Source organism: Pseudopodoces humilis, chromosome 21 (assembly GCF_049639895.1).
Source record: "Pseudopodoces humilis isolate 2021_Gansu_Grassland_sample_001 chromosome 21, ASM4963989v1, whole genome shotgun sequence".
Taxonomy (NCBI): Eukaryota; Metazoa; Chordata; class Aves; order Passeriformes; family Paridae; genus Pseudopodoces; species Pseudopodoces humilis.
In genome coordinates, this window is record NC_142220.1 from 4,137,885 (window position 1) to 4,163,781 (window position 25,897).

Consider the following 25,897-nt stretch of genomic DNA (forward strand, 5'->3'; position numbering starts at 1 on the left):
TACCCACAAAAATGTTCTCCAATGGCATTAGCCTTCAAGGAAACAATAATTAAGAACTCATTGAAGCAACAAACACCAATAATTTTTTAAACATGCATATGGCAGTAATAAATGCAGAACAGTTACAGATCGAGGAAACTTCTTGTGGAGAATATACAAAAATGTGCAAGGTTCTGTCTGTTGCTGTCACCAAAACAAGACAAACATCCTCTCTGCCAGTCAAGTAAACTGAGAGGTTTCCCCCATTTTAAATGAGGTCAGATTTTGCTGAATGCTATGAATAAATTTCTATCATGGGCAAGACAATTTACATAAGTATTGCACTATTCTATACAAATCAGTAGCCAAAACTCTATGATGTATGTATTCCATATTTATGTATTTGCTATACCTATCAAAGGGTGCAGAGCCTGCAATATTTCTCTCCTCCAGTCACTATCCTGCTTGGCTCTACGTGGTGCTGTACAAACACACACTGGGTACATGTGGAGTGAGCAGAGACTGATGCCCAAAGGTAACAAACGAGAAGGATTCCCACCAGGGCTGTCTCCTCACTGACTCTCAGGCTCCACAGCTCAGGACAAATCAAAACCTCTTGCAAAGTCAAGCAGTTTGTTATCACAGTCTTATTTACACAGGCTGCCACAAGCTCCAAGGAATCCCCCTTTTTGATACACCTTTTCTACTTTGTGTATTCCCCTTCCAAACCCTTCCTAGCCCTGCTGGTTCAGACTGAGCCACCAGACTCACACTGTTGGCCCAAACTGCTCATCAGCATTTGTGTCAGCTCCGTATCAACGCTGCCATGGTTATATTTTTATTCCAACTTACACTTCCTAGCAGCTCATCATAACCAAGTTCCAAAACAAGCCTGGGATGTACACATCCACCCAAACAGGCTGCTCTGGCTCATGGCCTTTTCCCCAGCTGATGCTGGAGTCAGCTGGGCATTTACAGTAACAGCTTGGGTAAAAAGGTGAGCCAAAGAGCTAGTCTGGCAAATTAAATCCTAATTAACAAGGCCTCTCAGGGGCCTAATTAATCTTGCCTAGATTTCCGTAGGCTCAGAAAACCTAACAATTGACAGTTGATTTCCTATTTCTCATCTGTAGCTGTTGGAGCAAGGAGAGTTTCATTCCACTTTAACCAGTGCTGAAACTGGTTTAGGTTCTGCAAGGAAAGAAATTATCTCCCTTTTCCCTTGAGCTTAGGATGAACCTCAGCAGCCTCTTGCTGGCACATAATCACTCAACAGAAGCTGCATTTCTCTGCATCCCCATCCTAGACAGGGCCTCTGTGTCCCTGGCTGAAAGAAGGTCAAATAGCCCATATCTCTTCTTAATTTTTAATCGCAATTTCATGCTGTTATTTCAGCTGCTGGAGGCAGTGTAGCACAAATCCCTCAGGAGTAATTCCTAGATACTCTCTTGTAGGCTGGCCTACTTTTTCTTCCTGTTCAGTTACCAATTGCTTCTCTGAGCCCAGATGTGTGACAGTGCTGGCAAAGCCTGCCTCCGCCCAGACAAAGACATTCTACACTGCAGCATGTAAAAATAAAAAAAAAAAAAAAAATAAAAAAATTTAAAATCACATTTTGATTCTTCTCCAGTTTCTAAAAACAGACAGGATAATCAAGATCTCATTTTAGTTCTATGAGCCCAGCTGAGTACGATGGTTCAATTTTAAACTGTTCTGTTGCCTCTGATGCAGGATATTGCTGTGGTCCCTCTGTGGTACTTCTGTGACACTCAGCTATGGCAGAGTCCCCCAGCAGGACCAGGTCACAGCCCTGCCAGGAAAACCTGGAGGGACACCTGAGCGAGCAGGACAAAGACCACGTGGTTTTGTGGGGACTTTGGATGTGGCAAGAGCTGGGACTGACATGAGAGATGAAGGATGTGGGAAAGGTGTCCTGGAGCTTTCATAACCAGGAAAAGAATTGGGCAATTTCATGAACTGTCTGGGTCACTCTGGTGGCAATTCTTGGGACTACTGAAATCATGTATTTGAACCCTGAAACATTGTCTCACAGCACAGCAGCAGCTGTCTGACAGAAATTACTCCTGTAAGATTTCACACATGGAAGAATGTTTTTATTTTAGTGGGTAAATTTCTAGCAATATGTGCCGCTATTGTTTTGAAAAATGAAAGAAACTACCTTCAAAAGATGACACTGCTCTCAGGTTCGTCAGAGAAGTTAAAAGGCAGAAAAGAAGCAGTCAGATCCTTTCTGTTTGCTTGTACAATGAGGGATTTTGCTGGTTTAATCAGCTAGAACCTCTCTCTGTGACTGACTTCCTCTTTACAGTTTCATAATAACCTGGAATCTTGGTTTTATCAACCAGCTTTTACACGTTTAAATAGAAATTTCTTCTTCTGAAAAAACAACATAACCCACAAGCAAATAAAAAGAAAACAACCAATTTAAACCAATGTTATTTACTTTAAAAAACCAACTGTATTTCAATTTCACAGCTTTATCACTGTAAATATTCCACGAAGAATAAAGATGATTGTGGATTGTCCCACAGTCTTCCATAAATGAAGCAGAAATTTCCCCAGGCAGCAAAGAGAAATGATACAAAGTAGAATAAGAAATAAAAAAAAAAAAATCAAAATCAAGAAAGAAAGAGCCAGTGTCAATTTATGAACTGGAGGACAAAGATTTCCTTGTCACACAAGTGTCAAGAAACCCAGTGAATGCTGTGTGCCCTGCCCTCATACAGCTACTTTTATTACAGATATTTTGGTATTCCCCAAAGGCCATGTATCAGTCAGGACTTGTTCACCACCCTCAGATCTCAGTTGCATTTCTTTCACAGGAATACAGAGAAGGCGAGTGCTGTCATAATATTTCTTTGCTTTTGTTGCTAAGAATGCTGTACTCAAGGCACACCACAAATTAAAGTGGACAGATTTTCAGTACATCTAACAAAAGGCAAAAGGCACTAAACCACAAAGCCATACTTACCTGAAGGGTTAAGTCAAGAGGGATGTGACTTCCTCAATAAAAGAGACCAACTTTTAGCTTTCAGTCATTTCACAGCTTCTACCTAAAGACTGTGCCACAGCCTAAATTGGTTTATCCAAGGATGGGAGGAATAGTTTGCCATGGCAACTGACAATTTCAGAAAAAACACCCCCAAAACTGTGCTCTGTCAGAAAATCAGCAGATTAAAAGGTTGAAGATAATGCCTCAGAAAGAAAATTAAGGTTGAGTCAGAAAATGTCTATTAAACAGTGGTTCTGCCAAAGAGAGAGGTGACAGGCTTCAAAATGGTAAAGCTCTGAATGCTATACAGAACTCTACCTGGGCCACAGAAAATAAATACTTAAAAAAAAAAGAAAAAAAACCAATATAAACAGATCACAAGTAAGTGTAAAAAATTACTTTCCTGTGGATGCCTGGAAGGATGCTCCAGTTGGAGTTTCATCTCTGTTGCCAAGTCACAGCTGTGACGTCTGAACCAGGCAGTCACACTTCCCTGTCTCAAACCACCCAGCCAAATTTAGCCCTAAGAAACAGTAAATTTTAACTCAGACAAGACCCTGTGGGGAACAAACATTCCTTGGCCCCTCACTGATTTATGCTTCTATTACAGGAGACCAGTGGTTCACCTGCAAGAGCAGGTGCTTAAAATTTAAACCAGCTAACTGGCAGAATTTGTATAAAAACACTGTCACAACTTCATCCCAGATGCTGGATTCTCACAGGGCACCACCTGAATCAACACTTTGCACTGAGAACCTCCATTCTGAGGGCTGTGGCTTCTCCACCAGGTCACCCCCCAGCCCTGCTGGCCTCAGACACTGCAGTTGCATTTGGGGTGTTGTGCCAATTACTGGGTGGGAAAAGATTTCTCTAGCCTGCAGGTTCTAAGATCTCAGATTATTTTGTTGGCCCAGCCCAGGATGAGAAAGTCAAAAACTCAGATTTCTCTCTAAAGAAAACCCAAAACACATTTTGAGAAAGAGAAGAACTATTTTTGACCAGGCCAGAGTGTCTCGTTTCTTTTGAGTTATTTTACATGTGTTTTATACCACAGCTGAGTGAAAATGAGTCAGGGACAAAGTAATTTCCCCTTTAAAAATGTCAGTGTGTGATCCACCAAATCAAAAATGCAAGCTGGTATTAAAAAAGAAAATAATCCTCAATCTCTTTTATGGATGTGTTTGGAGGAGTTGGCATTTATTTTCTTGAAAGGTGTCTGCCTTGCCCCAAGTGCAGAACTGCTCATTCTCAGTACAGCAATTCTTCAGGGCAGCATTTCAGAATCAGCTTGAGCAGCCAGAGTGGCAGGTATTTCTGTGCAGGTGTTTTGACCAAGGACAGTTATTTTTGCATGTATGCACAAACCTAAAAAATAAAATTCAGAATATCACCAGGTGAAAGCAGGCAATTTCCATGTAAATGAATCCCAAATGGGGGCACACTGTGCTCTTCATTGCTCTTGATAATTGCTCACTGGGGTTTTCTCAGCAGTTCTACTTAATGTTGCTTTTTGATGCTCAAAAAAAAATAGGAAAAATGAATTGCTGAGAGTGTTGCCTGTAGAGGTTACAATAAACTCCTCACTGGTGCAGACAGTGCATATTGCCTGTGTAAAATTCTTCCTGGGAACAGGCACTTTTTTCTTTCTGTAACTACACGGCCGTACTTTACCAAGCCTTTCTCCCACCTTACCCCTCCAGCGAAGATTCAGACAAGGACCCAGGGAACAACCTCAGACGTTGATCTAACACCTGCAAAGGTCTGAGAAGTGTTTCTACCAATTTCAGCAGGGGCTGGGATCAATCCTGAAGCTAGGCCTCCCGAAAGGCCATCTCTGGAGATGCTGAGCACACTTATTTCTCAGGGGACGCAGCAGAAGCTGAGGGGAAGGAGAATCTGGCAGATTTTGGAGCATCAGATGTAACACAGACTTGTGGATGTACAGGTCCTGTGGGGGCAGCAGGACACAGGAGCCCCCCAGCAGCTTGGCAAGGGAAGCAATTTGCAAACATGCACTGTGTGATCCCAGGGGGGCAGAAAACATCCCAGGTCTCAAGCACAGGGAATCTTCACACGCAGACACTGAGCATCTGCAGGGCTGAACACACAATGGGAGCCAACAGTGACTGAGAGTGTGTGGGTGGTAGAGAAAACTGGAGGCTGATAAGAAATGGGGGAAAAAAAGCTTCAGTTTGATGTATTTAGTACTGCTTGTCTTTACCCCCCCGACTGGCTTCCTCTCTTGGCCGTTGGTTGAAAAGATATTTCCACCTTAACCACTTGTGTGCTTTTTCTGTTAAGAGAGCAGTGTTGCTGCTATTGCTGCCACTGAAGGTGGAAGGAAAGATTTATTTCACATTAAGAGATAGGCAACACCTGTGTTTGATGTTAGGAAAAACACTTTCAAGAAAACCCTTCTAATAAATGAGGTCAGTTATTCTGCCCAAGAACACTGGCAACTCGACGGTCAAGGTGGAGTCATTGCTTCTAAACACATGAGATGAAAATTAAAAATATTCTGGTTACAGGCTCTCCTGCTACCTTCTTCCACAGCCTAGTGAAAAACTCATTTGTATCACAGTGTTTTCACAGTGCAGAAGGTCCCCTCTGCTCTGACACAGGCACCTGCAGATATCCTCAAGCAGCTAGTGGGGAAAAAAACTTTTTTCAGAAGCTGGTGAGGGACTCCTAATCGCTACTGAAAATATTTTCAAAGCAGCAGATCAGACAGCAGTCCCAGCTCCATCCCAGAGGCAAACACAATTTATTTGTCATGTTTCAACAATTTTTCTGCTGTTCATACAGTGTAATTAATCACTTGGCAGGCAGGGGAACACACAGAGGACTGAAAAGGCAGCTCATTCTTTGATACGCAGCGATCATCCTGTACTTTGGTAAGAGACAGAGTCACTCTTATTTACAGATGGGAACAGAAAAAAAAAAAGGTACGTGGCAACACAATACAGCAACAATTAATAAGAAACAAACAGCTTTGATTATAACAAGGACCCCGCCATTATTGTACCTTACAACATGCTTTTACACTGGGTTTGCATGTATGGCTTTTGGCCATTGATTCCAGGTGAAAAGGCAACAACTCACATGTAAAAACAGTCTGTCCCTTCACAAGGAGCACTCAGAAGTGCCCTGCTAACTGATGGTGAGGCTCTAAGATATGTCACTCAACCCCTCTTCTGTCATTTGTTGGGGTGTTCTAGATTCAAGCTCCCTTTAAATCAGCAGCCAAAATACACCAGGTGAAGAGCTGACAGAAGAGCTCTTGTTCTGATTCCTGTTTCCCTGAACTTAGGGGCTCAGACAGAAGAGCACCTAGACCCACACCACTGCTTCTCAGGGCCTGCAGTGCAAACCTTGGCCAGGGAGCTGCAGATGCAGCCAGCCTAATTCCCTGGGAGTCCTGTGGCCAGTGCTCCCAGCTGGCCGGGTGCCCGGGAAGGCCCAGAGCCAGCCATTTGGAAATGTGAGACACAGGCACTCTGCTTTGTTTGTGCTGGCTCAGTCTGGGCCTGGGTTTTCACACACAAACTTCAGCTGTGGACTTTGTGTTGGTTACCATCTCCAAAAGGCTACCCAAGGGCTCTGAAGTGCTACCAGATGCCTGCCACAAAGCAAACTGGACTAGGGAATCTTTTGTCTCCCTTCAAACTGAAGCCAAAACAAGAGTTGAGGCCATAGTGCCAAACACTGGGAAAGGAATTTGGGATTGACAAATTGCCTTCTGGCAAATTCTGAGTATTTGTATTACCTCTCTAAAGGCTGTGAGAAACAGAAATTATACTAATAAAGAATACTTGACCAAAGCAGTGCCTCAAATGGAGCACAATTCAGACTTTAACCAAATCAACAGACTCAGCTCACAGACAGAAAAGCTTTATTTGTAGGTGCCAAAGCTGAAGGGCTCTAAAGCTGCTATCTCCTAACTGCAATCCCATCCTCCTAAGTTTCTGTGGAGCAGCTGTCTCTGGTCCAAAGAGAAAACACACTCTGCAGCCTGAATCAATGCTGATGGAAGTCAGTGGGACATCCTGTAGTAACCAAGTTTGCTCTTTATGTTCTGCATATCACACCTAAAGAGCCTGGAGCTCAAAGGCAGAGCTCTCCATTTGCCTGTGATATCACTCATACAGCCTCTCAATAGAGACCAGTAAGACCTTTCCAATGAATGGCCTTTACATTTTGAATTGAATACACAATAGGATTTTTTTTTCTTCCTTTTTTTGGACAAAGTTTTCAGACATTAAAAGCTTTAAAAGCTTGTCAGCTTTTGCTCTTTGTTCATACTGAAGAAAAACAAAAAAATCAGACCATTAATAAAATGTCAAATGAAATGCCCCAAACTCTTGGTATCAGGGGGCTTTATATATCCCTTTGAATTAATTGCACTTGGTTGTAATTAAAGGCTGGAGGCTTGGAAGTTTCTTCTTCCCCATTTGACTCAACATATTCAAACAGCTGGATCAGTTCAGCATCACACAGTGGCTTCTGCTACTTCATCCCGCATCTTGGAATTACCTTCACTTCAATTTGCTGCCTTTGGGCTTCAGAAAGCTACAGTACAGAGAGGGGGCTCTTGGGAGGGGAAGGAAAAGTGAAAGCAGAGGACAGTCACAAATAACTTGTGACAAGGATGAATCTCCCTTTCAAGTCATCGTGTGAATGCAGAGACAGCATAACAATGAAGCAGCTCAGTACCTGCCTCTGTGTAAGCACAGCCCCTTGGGTGGAATAAAAAAGATGCATTCCCTTTTAAAATATCTATTTGTACCATCACAGCAGTTGTGTCCTTCTGCTGCCTGGGAATTTGAGAGACATGCAAAGGGTGCACTGGGGTGAAAATCAGATTAGACAGGCAACGACCATTTGCGCCAATGGGAGCTGCCCATAAATTTGATTACAGCACCAGGAATTCACAGTCATTAAGGTCTGGGAGTTGCAAGGACAGCTTATATGTTTTCCGTATGTTCTTCCTTGGGAACTGGGAACGAACGCCATTCATGGTGATAGTCTCAAATCCACCTGACCCTCAGTTCTCCTCTGCTTCATCAGCATGAAAATTTCAATTTCCTGCCATAGCAGAGGATCCTTAAGGCGGGAGCAGAGGCTGTTCACGCCTTTTCCCAGTCTTTAGCTGACATCTAGCGAACAGTTTCCAAACTGCACCTGGAGGACCTGCAGGTCGGAGATGGAACGAACCCTTCTGGAGGGCAGAGCTCCAGAGGTGCTATGGTATAAGCATGGGATGTACAGTAGTGCACACCATTCCCTGTCTGCTCCCCACCACGACAGCTCACCTGGACAGGTGTGGAAGGACCTGGTTCTGCTCCCAGGCTGCACAAATCCCACACTAGCTCCATTAAAGTGGGCAAACACTGCTGCAGGACCCCACTGCAGTGGTACCACCCCCTGCAGGGACCATTCAGGGGGCTAGTGGACATCAGGAGTGACCAGCAAGGCTTCCATCACAGCACTGTCAGATGAGCTCTTTCTGAACAGGAAGGGTCACCCTTTGCCCCCTCCCTCTCCCAGAGGCACAAATCCAGCACTCAAATGGGAAACTCAGCAGCTGTTACCAGGATTAGCAACTGCAATTCCCACCCTCAGGCTCTCCTGGAGGACGGATGGCAGAAGAGGCGCAGTTTGCAGAATTTTGCAGTTTGTCTTCAAGAGCTCTCCCCAGCACATCTTTGCATGACAGCAGATGTGAAATTTCTAAGGAATACAAAACCAACTGTCACCTGCATTCAAAGAGTGTCAGAACCAGCCTGCAATGTCTGCATAGTGATAGGGGAACACTGAGGGTGTGCAGAGCCTGTTTTCATTTTACAGCCTTTATCAGCTACTGCAAACCAAGGAGTTTGGTTTATGTCATCTATTAAGTTAACCAAGCAACAGCATGGTGGGTATCCATGTCATCAGTTACAAAAAACAGGGGTTTAGAAACAAGCAGAGTGGTGATGGACACTAAGGTGAAGGAAATGTCTCTATTTTTTGTATGGACAGTGGAAACCGTTCTGTGTAACTGCATGGAGTGGTGTAACATCAGCTCACCAGCACATTTATCCTTCTGCAATGCATGAGAATTGTCCTCACACTTCACGACCTGTGAAGGTAAAATGCTTTTCCTGTTGATTTCAGTATCATTTGCAGTCTATAACACCGCTGACACACAATCCTTTCTGACTGTACGATGCTAACTGCACCTTTAATCTTTAAATGGATGGAGGTGATTAAAATCTAAGTAAAGTGAAGGAGGGACAAAGAGATGCTAAAAGGAAAACTTAGCAGTGCTCTACTTCTTAGACTGCACAGACACTGGCAAATTAAGGATACGAATGAGGACCTTTAATGGTTTAAGAATATGCTACACCCACCAGCCAAAATACTGTCAAAGGTTTCCAACTGGTGTATTGTTTCTTCTTCCCAACAGCTGTTGAGTCCCTGTTTATTATCTGCTGGAGATCCCTAAGGACTTGTTCACCTGCAAAGTTTGACTGATTTAATTAGATACAAATCAGTGTTTTCCACTTGTGAGGCACCAGCAAGCTTGTACAGGGATCACCCTTCACAGCCAGGTGAATACTGAGGTTTGTAAGAGGAACACTACCTAAATTCTTAATACTTTCCCACCAGTTAACCCATGTTAAATGCAGCTGAAAGAGTGTGGGTGGCTCACTAACGGCCATGAACATAGGAAGGAAGAGTCAATGGGCCGAGTAAAACAACAACATTTACAATGATGCAACCACACATCACTCCAGAGGCTTCCTCAGCCCACTAACGTGAGACAGAATTAGTGCCTCTCTTACCTGGTAATAGTAATCAACATATTGTGGCTGGTAGTGCTGGGGCTCAGAGTTTTCAGGAGACAGGACATCTTTTAGTAAATCTTCACAGCCTGGCAAAAAGAAACAAGAGGAAACGGTCAGGCCAAGAGTTTATCTTCCATTACTTGGACAATGGAGGAAGAAACACTGGTTTGTAGCCAATTTGCATGTACAAAACCTTGGAAGGCAGCTTTGTGATTTATTTAAATAGGTGTAACACAACTCTGCCTTCAGAGTTCTGCCCAGCACACATTCAACATGTGGAACTTGAGAAGTGCAGTTATCTCAGCATGGATACACTAGCCTGCAAAGAAATTGAAAACTGAACATTGCTTGGCTTGGTAAACTACCCTGTAGGGTACAAACCCACCTCTAACCAAACCCAGGCTCTGAAGTCAAGCACTGGATTTGCAGGCTTGGCATGGGCTAGTGGCTACTGCACATCAGTGTCAGAAGAGCTGCTTCTAGTTTTCTCTAGTCAAAGTGACAAAGGGGCAATGCCTAAGTGTCACAAATCCCCCTGCAAAAAAAGCTCTGTCACAGGGTGTTTGGCAAGCAAATATCTACGCACTGCAACCAGAGATTTTAAGCTTCTATGTTTGCTTTTGTTAATAACTGCATTAAGAGCTGAAAAAAATCAATGTCTGTGTTTCCCTCGGTCCTTCTCTCATCTGAAAACCTGAGACAAAGATAGAAACACTGAAATCACCAAATGTCTCATTCCCCATTAATTATCGGTGACTGCACTTGGCAGGATGAGCTGCAGAAGGCAGTGATGTCAGGCCAGGTTATTTTAGAGCACCCAGCTCACAGCCTTGGGCCCAGACCGTGTGAAACGTTCTCAGCACATGCTGTGCACTATCCTGCTTGGAAGCTGCAATTGCCCAGGTGTTATTTCTCCCTCCCATCCCAGCACTAATGCAATATATTTGGCTGTGACATTACACATGGATACCACTCACAAAGCAGCTCAGCCAGAGGAAACAGGCTGATGGAAGGAAGTGTGAACTGAACAGGTTTATACCATTACCTGACCTTCTCTGCTGGTTTTATCTAAAAGAATAACATCTGTAGGGATGAAGACATGCTGTGGTTATGGAGAGGAGTCCTTTGCAAAGGAAAGGGGTACTTTAGAAACCAGAAAAAATGACCAGATGGAGGAAGCCTTAAAGGGGGAATCACTGTGTTGTCCCTGTCTGCCACACACAGGCACACGTGGAGTCAGCACCTGCTGAATGAAGACATCATTAACATCTCAGAAATGTCACATGGACAAAGGCAGCACGACTTTTTCCCTCTTTTAGCTTCTGCAGCAAAGCAAGAGTCTCAGGTGGTACTGAGCAGATAAATGAGGATAAATGAAGATGTTAAATGCCCACTTTGCTGGAGAAGTTAGTGGGCAAGAATGTGTGGTAGGGTCACTTCCCAAAGAGGAGTTTATCTGGGACTAACAATCAAAAACATAATCTACTGGGTGATAGAGGAAAGATGTTAAACTTGTTTACCTGGAGAGAGCATCTGTCTACATAACCTGCCCTACTTGTAACTGTCACATTGCCCACCCAGTGATAATCCTTTTCTTCTTGGTTTTAGCTTAAAGTGCTCTGTGCTTGCCTAAGGTTATTCACTAGTCCTCTCACAGAGGAAAATTCAATTTATTGCTTCTACCTTTTGACATTAATAACTAAAGCTTATTGCTCATCAAACTGCCTTGTGCCAGCACCCACTGTGAGACTTGTCACAAGTATTAACTGCTTTTCTAAAAGGTCTCTGCATGAGATGGAGCAACTACTCATTAAAGTGAGTTACCTCCAGCAAAAAAGGAAAAGAAATACCAAGTGCTACATGGTAATGGATGCAGATTAGTGTAAGGAACAGAGTATTGTTTACAGTGTTCTAAAATTTCTCAACAACAATAGTTTACACCATAATTTCAAGCTTCACTATCCTAATGTAGTTGTGCTAACAACAGTGCTTCCTCTCCCAATTTTCTTTTTTTTTGGTTTTTTTTGTTGGGTTTTTTTTTTTTTTGGTTTTTGTTTTTTTGGTTTTTTTGTTTTTTTAGTGGGGAAAGTCACAAAAGCTGTGGGTCTTCAAAAAAGGATTTAACTGCCCAAAGCAGGGGTGTGAGAAATGTTTCTATATTGCCTCCTTTCAAAAGGGCAGCCAGACTGGTCTGTTAGAGTCACAAACAGCTCCCAGATCTCCAGGGTCTGAAATGTAGTCCTCCGTGTCCCCTGTTTGCTGTCCATTTCTTATCTAAGATTACTCCTGATCACATTCTTGCACTTCCCTTGTCAATTAGGGAGAACCACTTCAGGATAGCTCTTGGCCTGTCATTTATTCAGTAAAAACACTGGGGTGAAAAGCATTGCCTCCTTTGCATCCAGCTGAGTCGGTGAAGCCCTCACCACTTCTTCACCTGAGCCACCTGACCCAGGCTTTTATGGCCTGATCCAGAACTGGCCAAACACCAGACCCATTTCCAGAACATCAGCAGGCATTTAATCCAATTTGTTTACCAGACTGCATAGGTTAAAATGGCAAACACAGCCTAATCTTGCTTTTGTTGTAGTGACAGGCCAAGTTTCCATCGGTGCGAGCAGATTCAGGGTGTCAGTTCATCCGAACCAGTCTCCTCCTGCAAAAGTGACTTTTTAGTGTGGAGATATTGGGGTGTGCAGCAGGCAGCATGCCCTGTGCACTGCTCTGCATGCAAGCTGGCATCACAGCCTGGCTCTCTTCATCCTCCTGGGAAGATCTGCATGTCATTATCCTCCATTAAAAAGGGAAGAAGAGAAGGAAATGCTGAGAGACCATTTTCCTCTGAGATTACCAAAGCACATCATCGCTACCTTGCAGACATCTGAACCTGTTCCAACATCCAGCAAATCAATGAAAAAATGGCCACTGGCTTCAAGAATCTCAAAATTGTGCCGCTTTTTTAATTCCTGTTAAGAACTGAGTTTTAAGAAGTTCTCTGTTCTCCTCTTCCCTGTGAGGACACAAATTGGAATCTCTTCACTCTGGAGAACAGATGCTGGTCTCTTCCTTGGACCACCCCTTATCACCGGGAAGGTGATGCGCAGTCAGGTGACGCATCAGCTTTCTTATTCTGTGTTTTTCTTCAACATTGCCAATATAATCTCACCTTTTGGTCCCCTCATCTAAATATAATTTTTCAGGTATTCCAGGAGGGTTACACAATGGTGTAACATAAAGAGGGAACACTGGAGTGTCTCAAATGCTGTGCAAGTGTGTTCTTATTACCAGAACACATCCTGGCTTGCAGCCTGGGAAGTGCCAGTGAGCTAAATTAGTGTGACACAATCCAGACAGAAAAAAACAACAAATCAAGGTTTACTCTGGCAAATCTCAATATGGAAATAGGAAGGTACTGGACAAAGATTTGCTCTTTGCTAGCAGAACCACTCCTGAGCAGAATCCTGTGTGCTGAGGTCTGCAGTACTGCCATGGTGGATATTTCAAGCTGTGCAGCAGTGTGCACCCAAGGCTAGAATCTGTCCAAAAATAACCCATTGCAATGAAGAAAAGGAACAATTCCTGGCTACTTTAAGAACCTCTTGCACTAGAGATGTCCTACTATGGCTATAAATTCATGTTCCTGGAAGAGGTAGAACTGAAAGCCACTTACATGGCTGATTAGAGATATTTCATTTGGATGTCTACCTGTATCGTGAGATACAGATTAATGTGCTCAATGTTCTCTTTGCTGCAGTTGGGAGAATTTAATCTACATTTCTGGGCAGCACTTGGCAAGAAGACTTAGCTGCACTGCAATAAGAGTGAGGCAGCAGACAGAGGAAAGAGTAACCCAGGAATAGCTCAGGTGCTGCAGCTGCACTGAAGGGTGTCCTTTACAGAGAAACACGCTGTGAAAGGCTGTGCTTGATGTAAATCATCACTGTGACACAGATTGGCAGCAAGCTTGTGTCTGGAGAAAGGACTAAACAATCAGATCCCAAAATGAGAGTGGCCAGAAGCTGCTGAGTTTTCTTCCCTGGCTAAAGACATCTGATGAGCCAAGCACAGAAGCAGCTTCTCTGTCCACTCAAGGGACTCTGAAATATGGATGTGTACAAACTCTAGTTTAACAAAGCACTGAGTCACTCTCTAGTCTGGTCTGTCAAAATTATCTGAGTTAAAAAATATTTATCCTAATACTACAAATACAAAAGCAAACACAATTAATTTGGCCAGAACTGGGTCAGCTTTAGTCCTAAGCGATGAAAGTAATTTACAAGTCACTGAAGGGGTAGACATGAACTTTTAACTTTTTCACTCAGGCTGGTATGATATCCCTTATGAAATAATTTTACAAATTTACAATCAGTTTAATTTAAGAAATGGTTTTCACACCCTAACAAACATTCAATTTACAAACAGACATTCTGACCACAAATAAAATCAATTTTAGCAAAGCTTTTTCCTGCAAATGCTACAAGAAGAAGACTTAACCCGTAACACATCAGACAATTTTCACAGGCAATTAAGCAGTTTTAACACTATAGGAAATCAAATCTGGTTGCCTAATTGAATGTGGTTGGTTTCTGGCATTTTTCCTAACAGCAGTAGCTTTTTACTTTATCTGCCCTTGGATCTTTAGTGGTGTAGTAGACTCATTTATGGTTTCAGGGTGTATTTAGTGAAATTTAGTTAAGTCTTAGGAAACTCGCGAGTACTTTCAGGAGTAGCCAACTGCAGTTCACTGAGCAGCTCTAGGGTAATTATTTCCAGGATAGCTCAGCTCTTCCCATTCACTGGCAGTCTTTGTCCCTGGAGCCATCCCAAGCACCACTCCTGTCAGTAAGTTATTCTTTCCAGAACTGAGAGATCCATCAGATCATCTCCAGTTACAGCCTCACTGAATTTTGAGATCTATAGAACCTAAACGGGTTCATGTGGACTTTGGGGTTTTCTGATGTGCTTTGCTGAAATTCCCATGCTGGTGCAGCTGTCCTGGTCCTAGATTTTATAGGCAAATAAACCCCCTTTTACATGACTGCAACATACCCATCTCTTAGTCCATGCTGGATTTTCAGGGCACAGCTGGTACAACACTCTTCTCAGCTATGGGACTGCAAATTAGATTTTATAATTAATTGAAGGAGATGGACAAAACTTGGCACTGGTTTTGTGAGAAATATGTTTGCTTGGAGCATTTGAATGAAACTATAAAAGCTATTAGGAAAAAAAATAATCTCCAGTGCAACAGAAGCTCAGAAATATTCTGCTTTAGAAAACTCTGTTTTGAAAAAGCACCATCAAAATTCGTACTGTATTATTTTCATATTATTTCACAGTTCAAATAACCTATCACAGTCTGAGCTAGCAGAACAGCCAACATCCCTTTTGGAACATTTATTTGGAACTTTGGGCAAATCTGTGTTCTTGGAATTTTCATTAAAAAGTGCTAGGAACTCAAAGAGAAACATATCTACTTTTTAACTTTTAGCTGCTTATATATAGCCTGCTTCTAGAAGCTTTCCAGCCAACTGTGATAATTAGATGCCTCATGATCTAGGGAAGCACAGAGATGGATTTTTGAAGGCACATAATGGTCTGTGTTACTATTTTGAAGATTCAAAGGTCGCTATTGCTGCAGGTGGGGAAGTGTATAAATTCACAGCTGTGCTTCTTCCACACTGTTAATAAATATGAAGGATTTCCTACAACTCTCCATTTCCAAATTCCATTACAGAGCATAACTACAATGTCCCTAAAACTTCTGTGAGATGAGGGAAAGACTCCCTTGCTCCAGGAGAACGACAGGCTGTATGATTTAATCTGAAAAAAACAGTGATTCTGCTAAAGCACACAGATTCATAAATGCAGAAATGCTCTGTGCTGATGTGGCTCAGTCTCTCCCATTATAAAAGGCATGACCCTCCAAACACTACACAGCAGTCAGCACTGTTTTCATAGTTAAAATAAGTTATGAAGTCAGAATGCATCTGCCTTTGTATTTTATTTCTGTATGAATCTGTGTTCATACAATACCTTCTCATCCCTGTGAGCTGTAACACCGAGAGCAGTAGGGGGAGCTCCCCCTTTATTTGTCAGGGCTTGGGTACTTTTAAGCAGAATATCAAAGCAAAGAGATTATTGGAAAGACAATAGAAATCTTAAAATACAAGGAACAGGTCAGGCTCAGTTAGAGCCTGGTCCTGCAAACATATCTGACTGTGGAACCCACCAGCCTGCAGAGCACAGGGAATTAACAGCTCCACTCAAGCCTTTAAGTATTACAAGTGGCAGAAAATATTTACTGGATCGGTACAATATAAATTCAGAACAGCAAAACAAGCCATTGGCTCTGCTGAGCAAACAGTAATGGTTCCCATGCTGACCCTGCTGAAATTAATGAGAATTCAGCCTTTGAGTGATATTCTGGCTGCTCTCAGTGTCTCTGACAGTGCCACAGAACACTCAGGCGAGAGGCTACAGGTGTTATTTCATGGCAATTGCTCTATAGGCAGACAGTTATTAAAGCTCTGCAGGCAGCAGATAGAGAGGGCAGCTTCAGCACAAGTAAAACCTTCATACTCTGGCATTCCAATGAAATTGCTGCAAAGCTTTGAATTCAATGGCAAACCTATCCCTGGCTCTGGCAGAGCCTAATTGCATGGGGAAAGCAGCCTAGACAGCAGGGACTCAGCACAGATGCTGAGGCAAAGTCCTTTAATCCACAAAAGACCAGCAAAAGAAGCAAAGCTTTCCAAAAATAGTAAGCACCACACCTGTCCAGTATTCCACCCCAGAGACACAGTGGGAATGAGCTACTCCAACACACTTCTGCTCTCTAGGATATTTACCTCCACTTGAACAAATCCTCTCCACCACTTCCCAAGATCCTGCTGCCAGTGAGATTGCTCATCCTTATCCACAGCTCCTGCTACTCAGCAGCAGAAGGAAATGAACTGTTTTCCACCTGACAATCCCAGCAGCTGCTGCAGAGGTACATGACTCATATGCCAGGAGGTTTATCCAGCTCTGAAGCACTGAGGAAGAGACAAGGCTTGATGTCCATTTGTAGAGGAACACAACACTTCTCATTTGTACCATGCAGGAGTAAAAAATGCCCTGGTTTATGAAGGAGAAAGGACAAGCTGCAGATTTTAGACCCAAAGGTAGGAGTTTCTCTATCAACCAGTTACAGAACATTAAACACTCATATCTTTGGGATTTTTTCAGTACCAGCATTTGGCTTTTCATTGAAATCCAACTCTGGATATGAAATGCTCAAACCAAAATCATGACAGATCAACTCTGATTTGTATCTGTTGCTCTTAGATGTCTCAAACATCATGATTTAAATAAATTCAAGACACTAAAACACCAAAAAACCTTGACACTGTATCACCTCTGTGCAGCAAACAATTTTGTCACCATAATATAAATGCAAGCATCTATAAGACAAACTAATTTGAAGTATCATAAATAAGAAATATAGTAAAGCATTAGGACTGTAAAGCTTGAATTTAAAATTTGGCTTCCAGTGCTAAGAATAGCACAACTTCATACTCTATTACTGAAAACCGCACTGGATTTATAGTAGCATCTCATTTTGCTCTATTAATCTGACTGCCCCAAGCAACTGTAATAGGCTGAGATGTCAAAGAATCATATTTATAATCTGTTGCCGCCAAGACAAATTGCTTTTGTTTGATAATAAGCCTGCTACTCCCTTTGGGATGTGGCTGCACTAAAACAATATGGTGGAGGTTTTCATTCTGCAAGGCAGACATGACCTTTCTGAACTTTAATGTAACCAATTCAGTTTTTAAGGAAAATATGGCAGGAAGCCAAAGATGAATAAAATTTCCATGCTGTGAGGTGAGCAATAGAAGCAGCTTTTCTAAAGAGATGCTGTGAAAACATGCAGCACAGTGTCTTATCAGAAATAGATACAGCTGCTGCTGCTTCAATGATAAACACTTAGCACTGAGTCTGTGTAAGTCTTGAAATGCTAATGATGTGCTAAGGGAGCTCTAGTGATGCTGCAGAATTGGGTGATTTTTCTCCATCTTTTCACAGATACATCCTGACAAACATTACACCAAGGATTTAGAGCCTACATGCTCCACACCTGGGCTTTTAAGCTATTCAAAAGCTTGGGGTGCAACGTACACCTGGCAGTTTGATCTTGTCACATCTTTGCAGGATTAAACCTAAGGATATGAACACAAAAATCAGTTCCCACAAAGTGAGCAAGGATGAAAAGCCCCAAGGCCTCATGACTTTGATAATTCAATATTCTCACACTGTCCCCACAGTAGAGGAGATGCAGCTGCCCACTCCATCACTGAGGGAACATGGACAAGGGTACAGTTACCACAAAAGAGATGTTCTGGGTCATTTCTATCCCTTCCTGATCATATTTTGTGCATTTGTGCAATCTTTAGACTGTGAATTACAGAAGACAGATGATTTACAGAGATTTACAGATGATTTACAGATGATTTACAGAGATTTACAGATGATTTACAGATGATTTACAGAGCTTGTGTCTTCCTTAAAACTAGAATTCAGTTTGATACAGCATTTTCTGCTCAAGGAAAACCTCCAGCAGAGACTTTAGGGTCTGTGCACAAATGTAGTAACTTTCCTCCTGTGTTTCTTCTTGCCTTCTCTTCAAACACATCAGTTTTACCTTGGATGGTGTCACCAAGAACGTTGATTGAGAGCAGCTTCTCACTGTAATTTTACCTAATTATATACTGTCTTTGGCTGCCATAAACTTTAATTAAAAGTACTGTGTTTTTATGTTTTTGCATCGTTATGGTTTCATAACAATCTCATCATAGAAGACTCTGCAGAGGCTTCTCCTGGAACCACACCATGATCACTGTGACATTCACCCCATCCCTGAAGTGAAGCCTCTGTGCTATGACATCACTCCAACATTTTACAGATGACACACCATGTGTCCAGAAAAGGATAGGATGGATTATTTTGATATTGGAAGTTAGAAAAGCAATCAGCAGTAAATCAGCTGAAGTCCCTCCTCACTGGTTTTTGTTGCCTTTAGGCTAAGCTCTAAAGCATAACTATGTCTGTGTCTTCTGTAAAGGACTGTCTCCTTGGAGAGGGGGTGGTTGGGTCCACCTGATCTCCATCTTCAGGGTTGGCATGGCCAACCTGTAAATAACTCATTTACTTCCAATACGTGACCCCAGGTACCCTGACAACACAAATTAATTATACCTTGCAGATACCTCAAGAGGAATAAAATAGTTTTAAATTTCCTAGGAGAGAACCAAAAACCCAAGGACTTCCTAACTCCCTGAGGTGAATCAGTGGCAGAACAAGATCAGAACCTGTAAGTATCAAACCTGGGCCCTGCCTGTTATCCACAAAGCTACTCTTTCTTCTGCTGTATTTGTCTTTAAACCACAGCGCCCTTATTCTGACAAAAATTAGCAGTAAATCAATGCCCAAGCACCTATGGATGCAGGAACTCTAGCATTGCTCACCATTAATACATGAGATGCACAAAAAAGAAAAATATCCTGGCTCTGTTCCCAGTTTCTCTACTGTCACTACAAATAACCACTGTTAAAAGAGAGGATGTCTTTGATCATTACATTTTCTGCAACCAGAGAAACATTAGTGGAACTGAAGTGGATTATTTTAAAGAAATATGCACATACCTTTGATAGCAAAAACTCCGTGACAGAAGTCCTTAAAATTGATTCTTCCCAAATCATTTGGGTCCAAGTACTTTGCCAGTTTTTCCACCTAAAATAAAAGATGATAAAATATGTGTTGAGACTGGTGTATCATCTGTTGCTCTAATACAGTCTGTATCTTCCACAGAGGACTACAAGAATACCCACACTGTTCACTTGAACCAGCCAATAAATGGTTCTGCAAGGAGAAATCATGTCTTGTATGACATTGGTGTTGAGTAAAGCATGTGCTCTGACCAAAACAGCTGGGACACATCAATCCTATCCTATGGGGATCTCAGAAGCTTAATAAGGGGTGAATCTGTGACTTATCCTCTCACTATAGAGCAGGGTGCTAGCAGAATCTCCTTCTCTGGGAGCTCTTGCCATGCATTCAGCTCAGAGGAACTTAAAACCTTAGTGATTCTCCACCCCTCTTGTCACAAATTCTCAGGGAAGGAGAAAGGACAGACAAAGATGTGCACAGCCCATAGCAATCTCATTCCCTGAATAATCTAGATTATAGGAGAGAAAACTCATTGGGTACTTGGAATGGAAACAAACTTTCTTGACACAGCAGAGAATATAATTTTTGTACAGGAAAATTAACAGTATGAAAATATGTTCATGTGACGAGACACAAAATGGTTGTGTCCAGTACACTGTGCAAAAAAGCAACACACTCCTTATAATCTCAGCTTCCCAGTTTAGCCCTTCTGATCATTATTCACCAACAGAATGAGATTATGCTGAGTTTAAACACAGCCGCCAAATTAGCACCTATCCCAAAAATGGTCTGGCAAATTTCTCAGGAGAGTTTTGGGGTAAAGGAAGAAAAGCAGCCTAGACTGGAGAGGCTCTTGTACTGTCTTAGAAAAAAAGAAATGGAGGAACAAGTAGCTGAAGAAGAATAAGGTAAGAGGCAGAACAGTCCAGGGAGTTGAGCGCACACCTGGACACACAGCTGGCTATTCTTTCTTACAAGCATGATGCTGGAGCTTGTTACATCCCTTGTGTGCCTGTGCCTTTGCCTGTAGCACCTTGCAGGGACCCTCACTAGGGCAGAGACAGCCTCTTGCTGCTCATAAGAGCTCACAGCCAGCTCCACACAACCCTGCCCTTCCTGGGCCCTCCAGACACCCAGGAGTATGAAGAAGCTGAGTGCAGGGACAGCAGGCATGGAGGATGCCACAGAATCCTGCTGCAGCACAATCTGTGTGAGCTCAGATATGTCAGTCTGAGCAGCAACAAAAGCCCAGCTGGAAAGATGCAGTAAATGAATCCAGATGACCCAGTTTCTCAATTTTCTGGTGTGTTTTTTTCCCACGTGCTTGCAAAAGCCCAGCAGTTTCCCAAAGCCCTGCAGATAATGCACTAATGTGTGCGCATGACACTTCTTCCTACAAGCACTTCTCAGTGCCTATAAATTCCCTCTGTACCAATAACTGCTATGATAAGCCAGAGGGCTCATTTAGAACAAGCAGATCTGGATGAAAAAAATGACAAAGTTTTTACTCATATGCAAAATTCTATGTTGAATGAGAAAGCCACAGTTTGATCCTTAAATTAAGTCCTTTCCCCTCTCCTTTTCTTAGGGAAAATAAAAAATCACCTCATGTGGGCAGGGCAAGTAAGGAGCTACGAGTTCAGAGTCCATGACAAGTTTGACATTTTCTTAAAATTTTCATATTGCAGAAGGCTTCCACAGCTCCAGTCCTGCCAGCCGGGCAGTGGAGTCCAGATGTCAACTACGGTGTGACTCATGATCAAATTCCCACCCTGGCATCACAAGAAATTACTGTAACCCCACTAATTTAGAGCAGCAGAACACACATCTGTGTTTCCAAAATAAAAGCCACTTCAATAGAAACCACAGTGTGTAGTCAATGCACACCAGACTAGCTGAAAATCCTGACTGAAACCAATTAAGTAGAGACATGCTTGATACGGAAAATTCAGGTCAGTGTTATCCCTGTCACCTTCATGAACAACAATTGTGTTGTAGGTTATAATGCACAGATTCCTGCAGCCAGCTGGGGAGCCCCTAGTCTATTTAATATTGTGCTATAATACACTGGTGTCACTGGGTGTTCACAGTGAATCTGGCACTTTATTTCTCAAAGTTGATCCAATGATTTTAGTCTACCAGTTGCTCAGACATATAAAATTACACTTTTGAAATCAAATTAAATGAGATGTTCTGTGTCTGGGAGTGTGTATTATGGAGGAAGAGTTCACATTTAGGTCTAAGCACTGTCTTAACAGTAAACAAAATTATCACCTGAGCAAAGTGCTTCAGTGTCCAGTTTCCCCTAAATCTAATTTGCAGGTTTTCAGTTGGAAATTACAACGCAAATAACTGACATCAGTGCAGGAGACAATGAAGAATTTACAGAACAGCCTGATGGAATTAATGCCATCAGTGCTCACATCTTCAGCCAGGAATAAACACAGCTCCCAACACAGGTCAGGGGATAAAAGAATTTCAATCAACAGGGCCTCCATTTGAATGGATACTTGTATAGGGTTTGTGAAGTAATATAAACACGTATTTGGTACATAAATCCTTGCATATTTGCACACAGTTTTCAAGAGCCTGCAGTGCACTTGACCATGCATTTTTACCAGTAGCTTTCTGGAATAACGCAAGAAGCTCTTCCTAGTTAATTTGAGACTGAAGGCATTGCTTTACGTTAAATTTCAATCTGTGGCCAAATAAACTACAGCTATCTCCAAATCTTGTGTGGTGTCCACACTATATAAACCAGCCTTCTGCTTCACTTTGTAAAGAAATAAAGTCCTCTCCTCCTTCTCAGAAAGGGTTGGCTACCCACAATGAATCAAAAGTTGTTCTATTTTTTCATTGCCTGAGGAAACTTATGGATTTGTCAGCTTACCTGGCAGGCTGGGTGACACTGAAACCTTTTGCAGTAAACAAACCCCTGGGACTTGGGGAGTCCACAGCCTCTGCCAGGGAATGAGGGAACAGCAGTTCTGTGCTGATAATGGAATGGGCAGCACAGCCCAGCTCTGCACACATGGGACGTGAAGGATGTGCCAGTCCTGGGCACACTCAGACTCCTGTGCCCCACATCTCTGGGCTGTGCTGGCCTCTGCTCATCCCCTGGCAAAGGACAGAGGACCACAAAACCAACTGCTGCCAAAATTCAGTGTGAAATGAGTGTGTGATTGTTGTGATACCTACAGGCAGCACAGGGAGCGCCGTGTGCTCCAGAGTTTAACATCAGAAGCCATCACAATGAGTGATGTGTTTTGGGCTGGGAACAGACACTCTTCTCTGCATAGAGCAGTCCCCACCACGTGGGATAGACAGCACAAATGAGGATTGCAAACTAGTTTTTCAGTGTAGGAAGTGAATAAGGGCAGAAAAAAAATGATCTGCAGGCTCAATAATCCAGCTGGTTCTTTTGGCAGCAGCAAGGGTGTCTCTAATGAGCCCTTCAGTAGGCGTCCAATAGTCAGAGAGAAGACATAAATCTCAGAGAGAAGAAATAAAGAATTTTTCTTTGGGAAACAACTGGAGAAAACGAGACCTCTATCCTATTGTTTAACTCGCTTGGATGAATGGGTGATTACCCTTTCAATGCAAACATGTTTCTCCATTGTAATAACTCCTTACTTCAGCCGAGGTGTTTGCCTCCTGTCTCTTGGGTTTTGCAGCCATCCTGACTGCCCTGCAAAGGGGTGTTTGTCCCATGCTGCTTTCTGACACATAAGAGGAGGCTGGGAACACTTAGATTTATTGAAACTGATCTTTTCTTGCAAGTGAGTTCATAACAGGGGCACCTGTACTGAATAGCCGAGGAATCCCCTCTGGACCTCTGGCCAGCTCTTGTACTGAAGCTGCCAAGACAGCATCAGTACTTTTTCCAGCAAAGATTTTCTGACTGGAACTGAATCCTGCTTCCATTTGCAGGCAAGAGGAAACTCAGACCTCTACTGACCTCACTTAATTTTCTTCAAAATGTAAGAGATTCTGTTAACACACAAAAAAATAAATTTTTAAGACTCAGAGGTAACCGATTCAGAGGGATCCCACACCAGCTCTATCCACTGAAATCTTGCAGTGGGATCCAAATCACAGCCAGAAGATGCCATTGGAAATAAACAACTTGTCTCAGCAGTTTGCCTTCATACTGCAGGAGTCTGTGAGCACGTCTCACCCTGAAGTGCGAGCAGGGAACACCTGGGAGCTGTGACAAAGGCAACACAAGCACTTGCAGGAAAAGGTCAGGCTGTGCTGTGGCAGTGACATTTGGGCAGGATCTCCTGAGGCAGAAGCATTTGTGAGAAACCTCAAAAAAACAGCAAAAGGAGATTAAACATGTAAATGCCGTAGGGTGGAATTAGAGAGCCTCCCACATGATTTATACAAGGAGCAGCACAACTGCACTTGCCCTGGTTTCAACAGACTGGCCTTTCCCACATTTGGAAAGGGTGTAAGTTTACACCTGGACAGTTTGAAATGCTGCTCTGGCTGCAGGGCTGGGCAATGAGACCACTGGGCGTGTGAGACCCACCCTCATTCTTTTCCCTGGCCCCTGGGCTCAGGTGATCTTAGCATTGATGTGGTCCCAGATGGCATAGCTCTTCAGTCAGAAGGGCTGTCTTTTGATGAGCTGGGATTTATAGATGGATGGGAAAGAAAGAGATTTCTCTGTGATATTGTGGCATTTCAGGGAAGCAACACAAGAAGAGAGAAATTATTTTACATTACACTGGAAAAACCAGCACTCACACAGTTGTGGTACCCTGTCATATGAGATGCTGAAAACACAGACAGGTTGCAGATAACTGACATACAATTAAAACACCTTATACAACCAAAAAAGAGAGTTTTCTTCTGTTTAATTTGGTAAAAGTGAGATCAAGTGATGATTTGTTATGAGGTATAAAGACCTCTGCAAGCAGGGAACTGCAGGTTCACAAACACTGTAGCAGAGGAAAGACATAAAGAAGCATTATTTGTAAAATAAAACTGAACAGATTCCAATTAAAAGGAAAGCACAATTGTTTTATCAGCACAATGGTTTACCCACCAGAACTATAAATCAGGAAGGATCTGGAACTATAAAAAGCAATTGGAGTCCCTCATCTGAGGCCTTTTGAGAAGGTGAGACACACCTGGAAGATTTACCTTGTCTAGAGTAAGTGGGTTAAACTCTAAGCTGTCATCATCTCAAGATGTCACATGAGATGACCTGATGCTCTCCATGAGCCTGACCCTACAGCACACAGAACCATGTTCCCAGTCACACATTTAAGGAGTGGAAGGCCAGCATTTTGGAGTCACGAGTCCAACAAACTGCCTGCCCACTCAGTCCTTGCATACTGTGCATAGTAAATAATTCATACCACTGCAAACAGCATCATGAATTTCCATCAGCTGCTGTCTGATCCCAAAGCATGCAGGGACATACATCATTGCTGGAAACAATGGCTTTGAATTTGCTTTGAATTTTGATTTCAAGCATCAGTCATTGCCCTTTATCTGCAGGCTTCAAGCCTGAAAGTTGGCTGCTCTGTGAGCTCTCTGTAAACAGAAAGGATTGTTTCAGTTTCTGCTTTAACTGTGTGCACCCAATTTACCAGCTGGAAGGCAGATCTTGGGATTGTGTCCTAAATGACATAAGCAAATTTGTTGAGTAATCTTGGCCTCAACTTTGAGCAAATTCCTAAATCTGTCAAATCCATCATGTACTAATGGCTGCAATGCAAAAAGTCTAATCAAATTAAAGGGAGTCCATTCACTTGTCTTCCCTGGGTTTAGCATCAACACATCGAGTTGCATCTTCTTCCAACTATGACCTGAGTCCATGGGGCCTTGGTCCAAGGGGAGAAAAATATCCACCAGCTATCCAGATGGAGAAAACATCCACTGTGTGGAGGATGTGAAATGTACCAGTGAATCACAAAGGCAGGGAAAGAAAGAGGTGACTCCAGAGGCACTGCAGGTGGCTGAGTGCATTCAGAGGAAAAAGGAAGCTTCTAGTGTTGATGTGTTATTAAAGCTCTGTGCAAACATCACCTGGGCTCAGGTGGGTGACAGATGGTGAGTGCCGTGGAGCTGCTGGAGCGGGAGTGGTGGAGCACTGCGGATCTGCAGCACACACGGCAGGGCAGCTGCTGCCCTTCCCAAAGGCAGGGACACAGCTCCAATCTGCTGAGCTGGGCTGAGGAGCACTGCACAGAGGGACAAGGAGCAGAGGAGGGCAGAACTGCGTCATCTCAGCTTCTGGAGGGAGGAGGGCAGGAGCTGTAGGATCCCAGGGCAGGAGGGTTTATCTTGACTGGGAGATCCCTGCTGCTGGGGAAGGACGTGGCATCCAGTGGCCATGGGGCTGTGG

At 43.0% G+C, this 25,897-nt stretch overlaps 1 protein-coding gene across 2 annotated transcripts in view; it reads right to left on the minus strand.

Moving 5' to 3' along the window:
* RAB11FIP4 (RAB11 family interacting protein 4) overlaps positions 1 to 25,897 on the minus strand; it is a 112,178-nt gene that overhangs the window by 60,036 nt on the left and 26,245 nt on the right. For both annotated transcript variants that reach the window (XM_014255882.2, XM_005526697.3), the window contains exons 2-3: positions 19,512 to 19,599; positions 9,820 to 9,908 (exon numbers count right to left, since the gene is read on the minus strand). In XM_014255882.2, the coding sequence (XP_014111357.1) occupies positions 9,820 to 9,908; positions 19,512 to 19,599 (177 nt within the window). The remainder of the gene's footprint in view (positions 1 to 9,819; positions 9,909 to 19,511; positions 19,600 to 25,897) is intronic.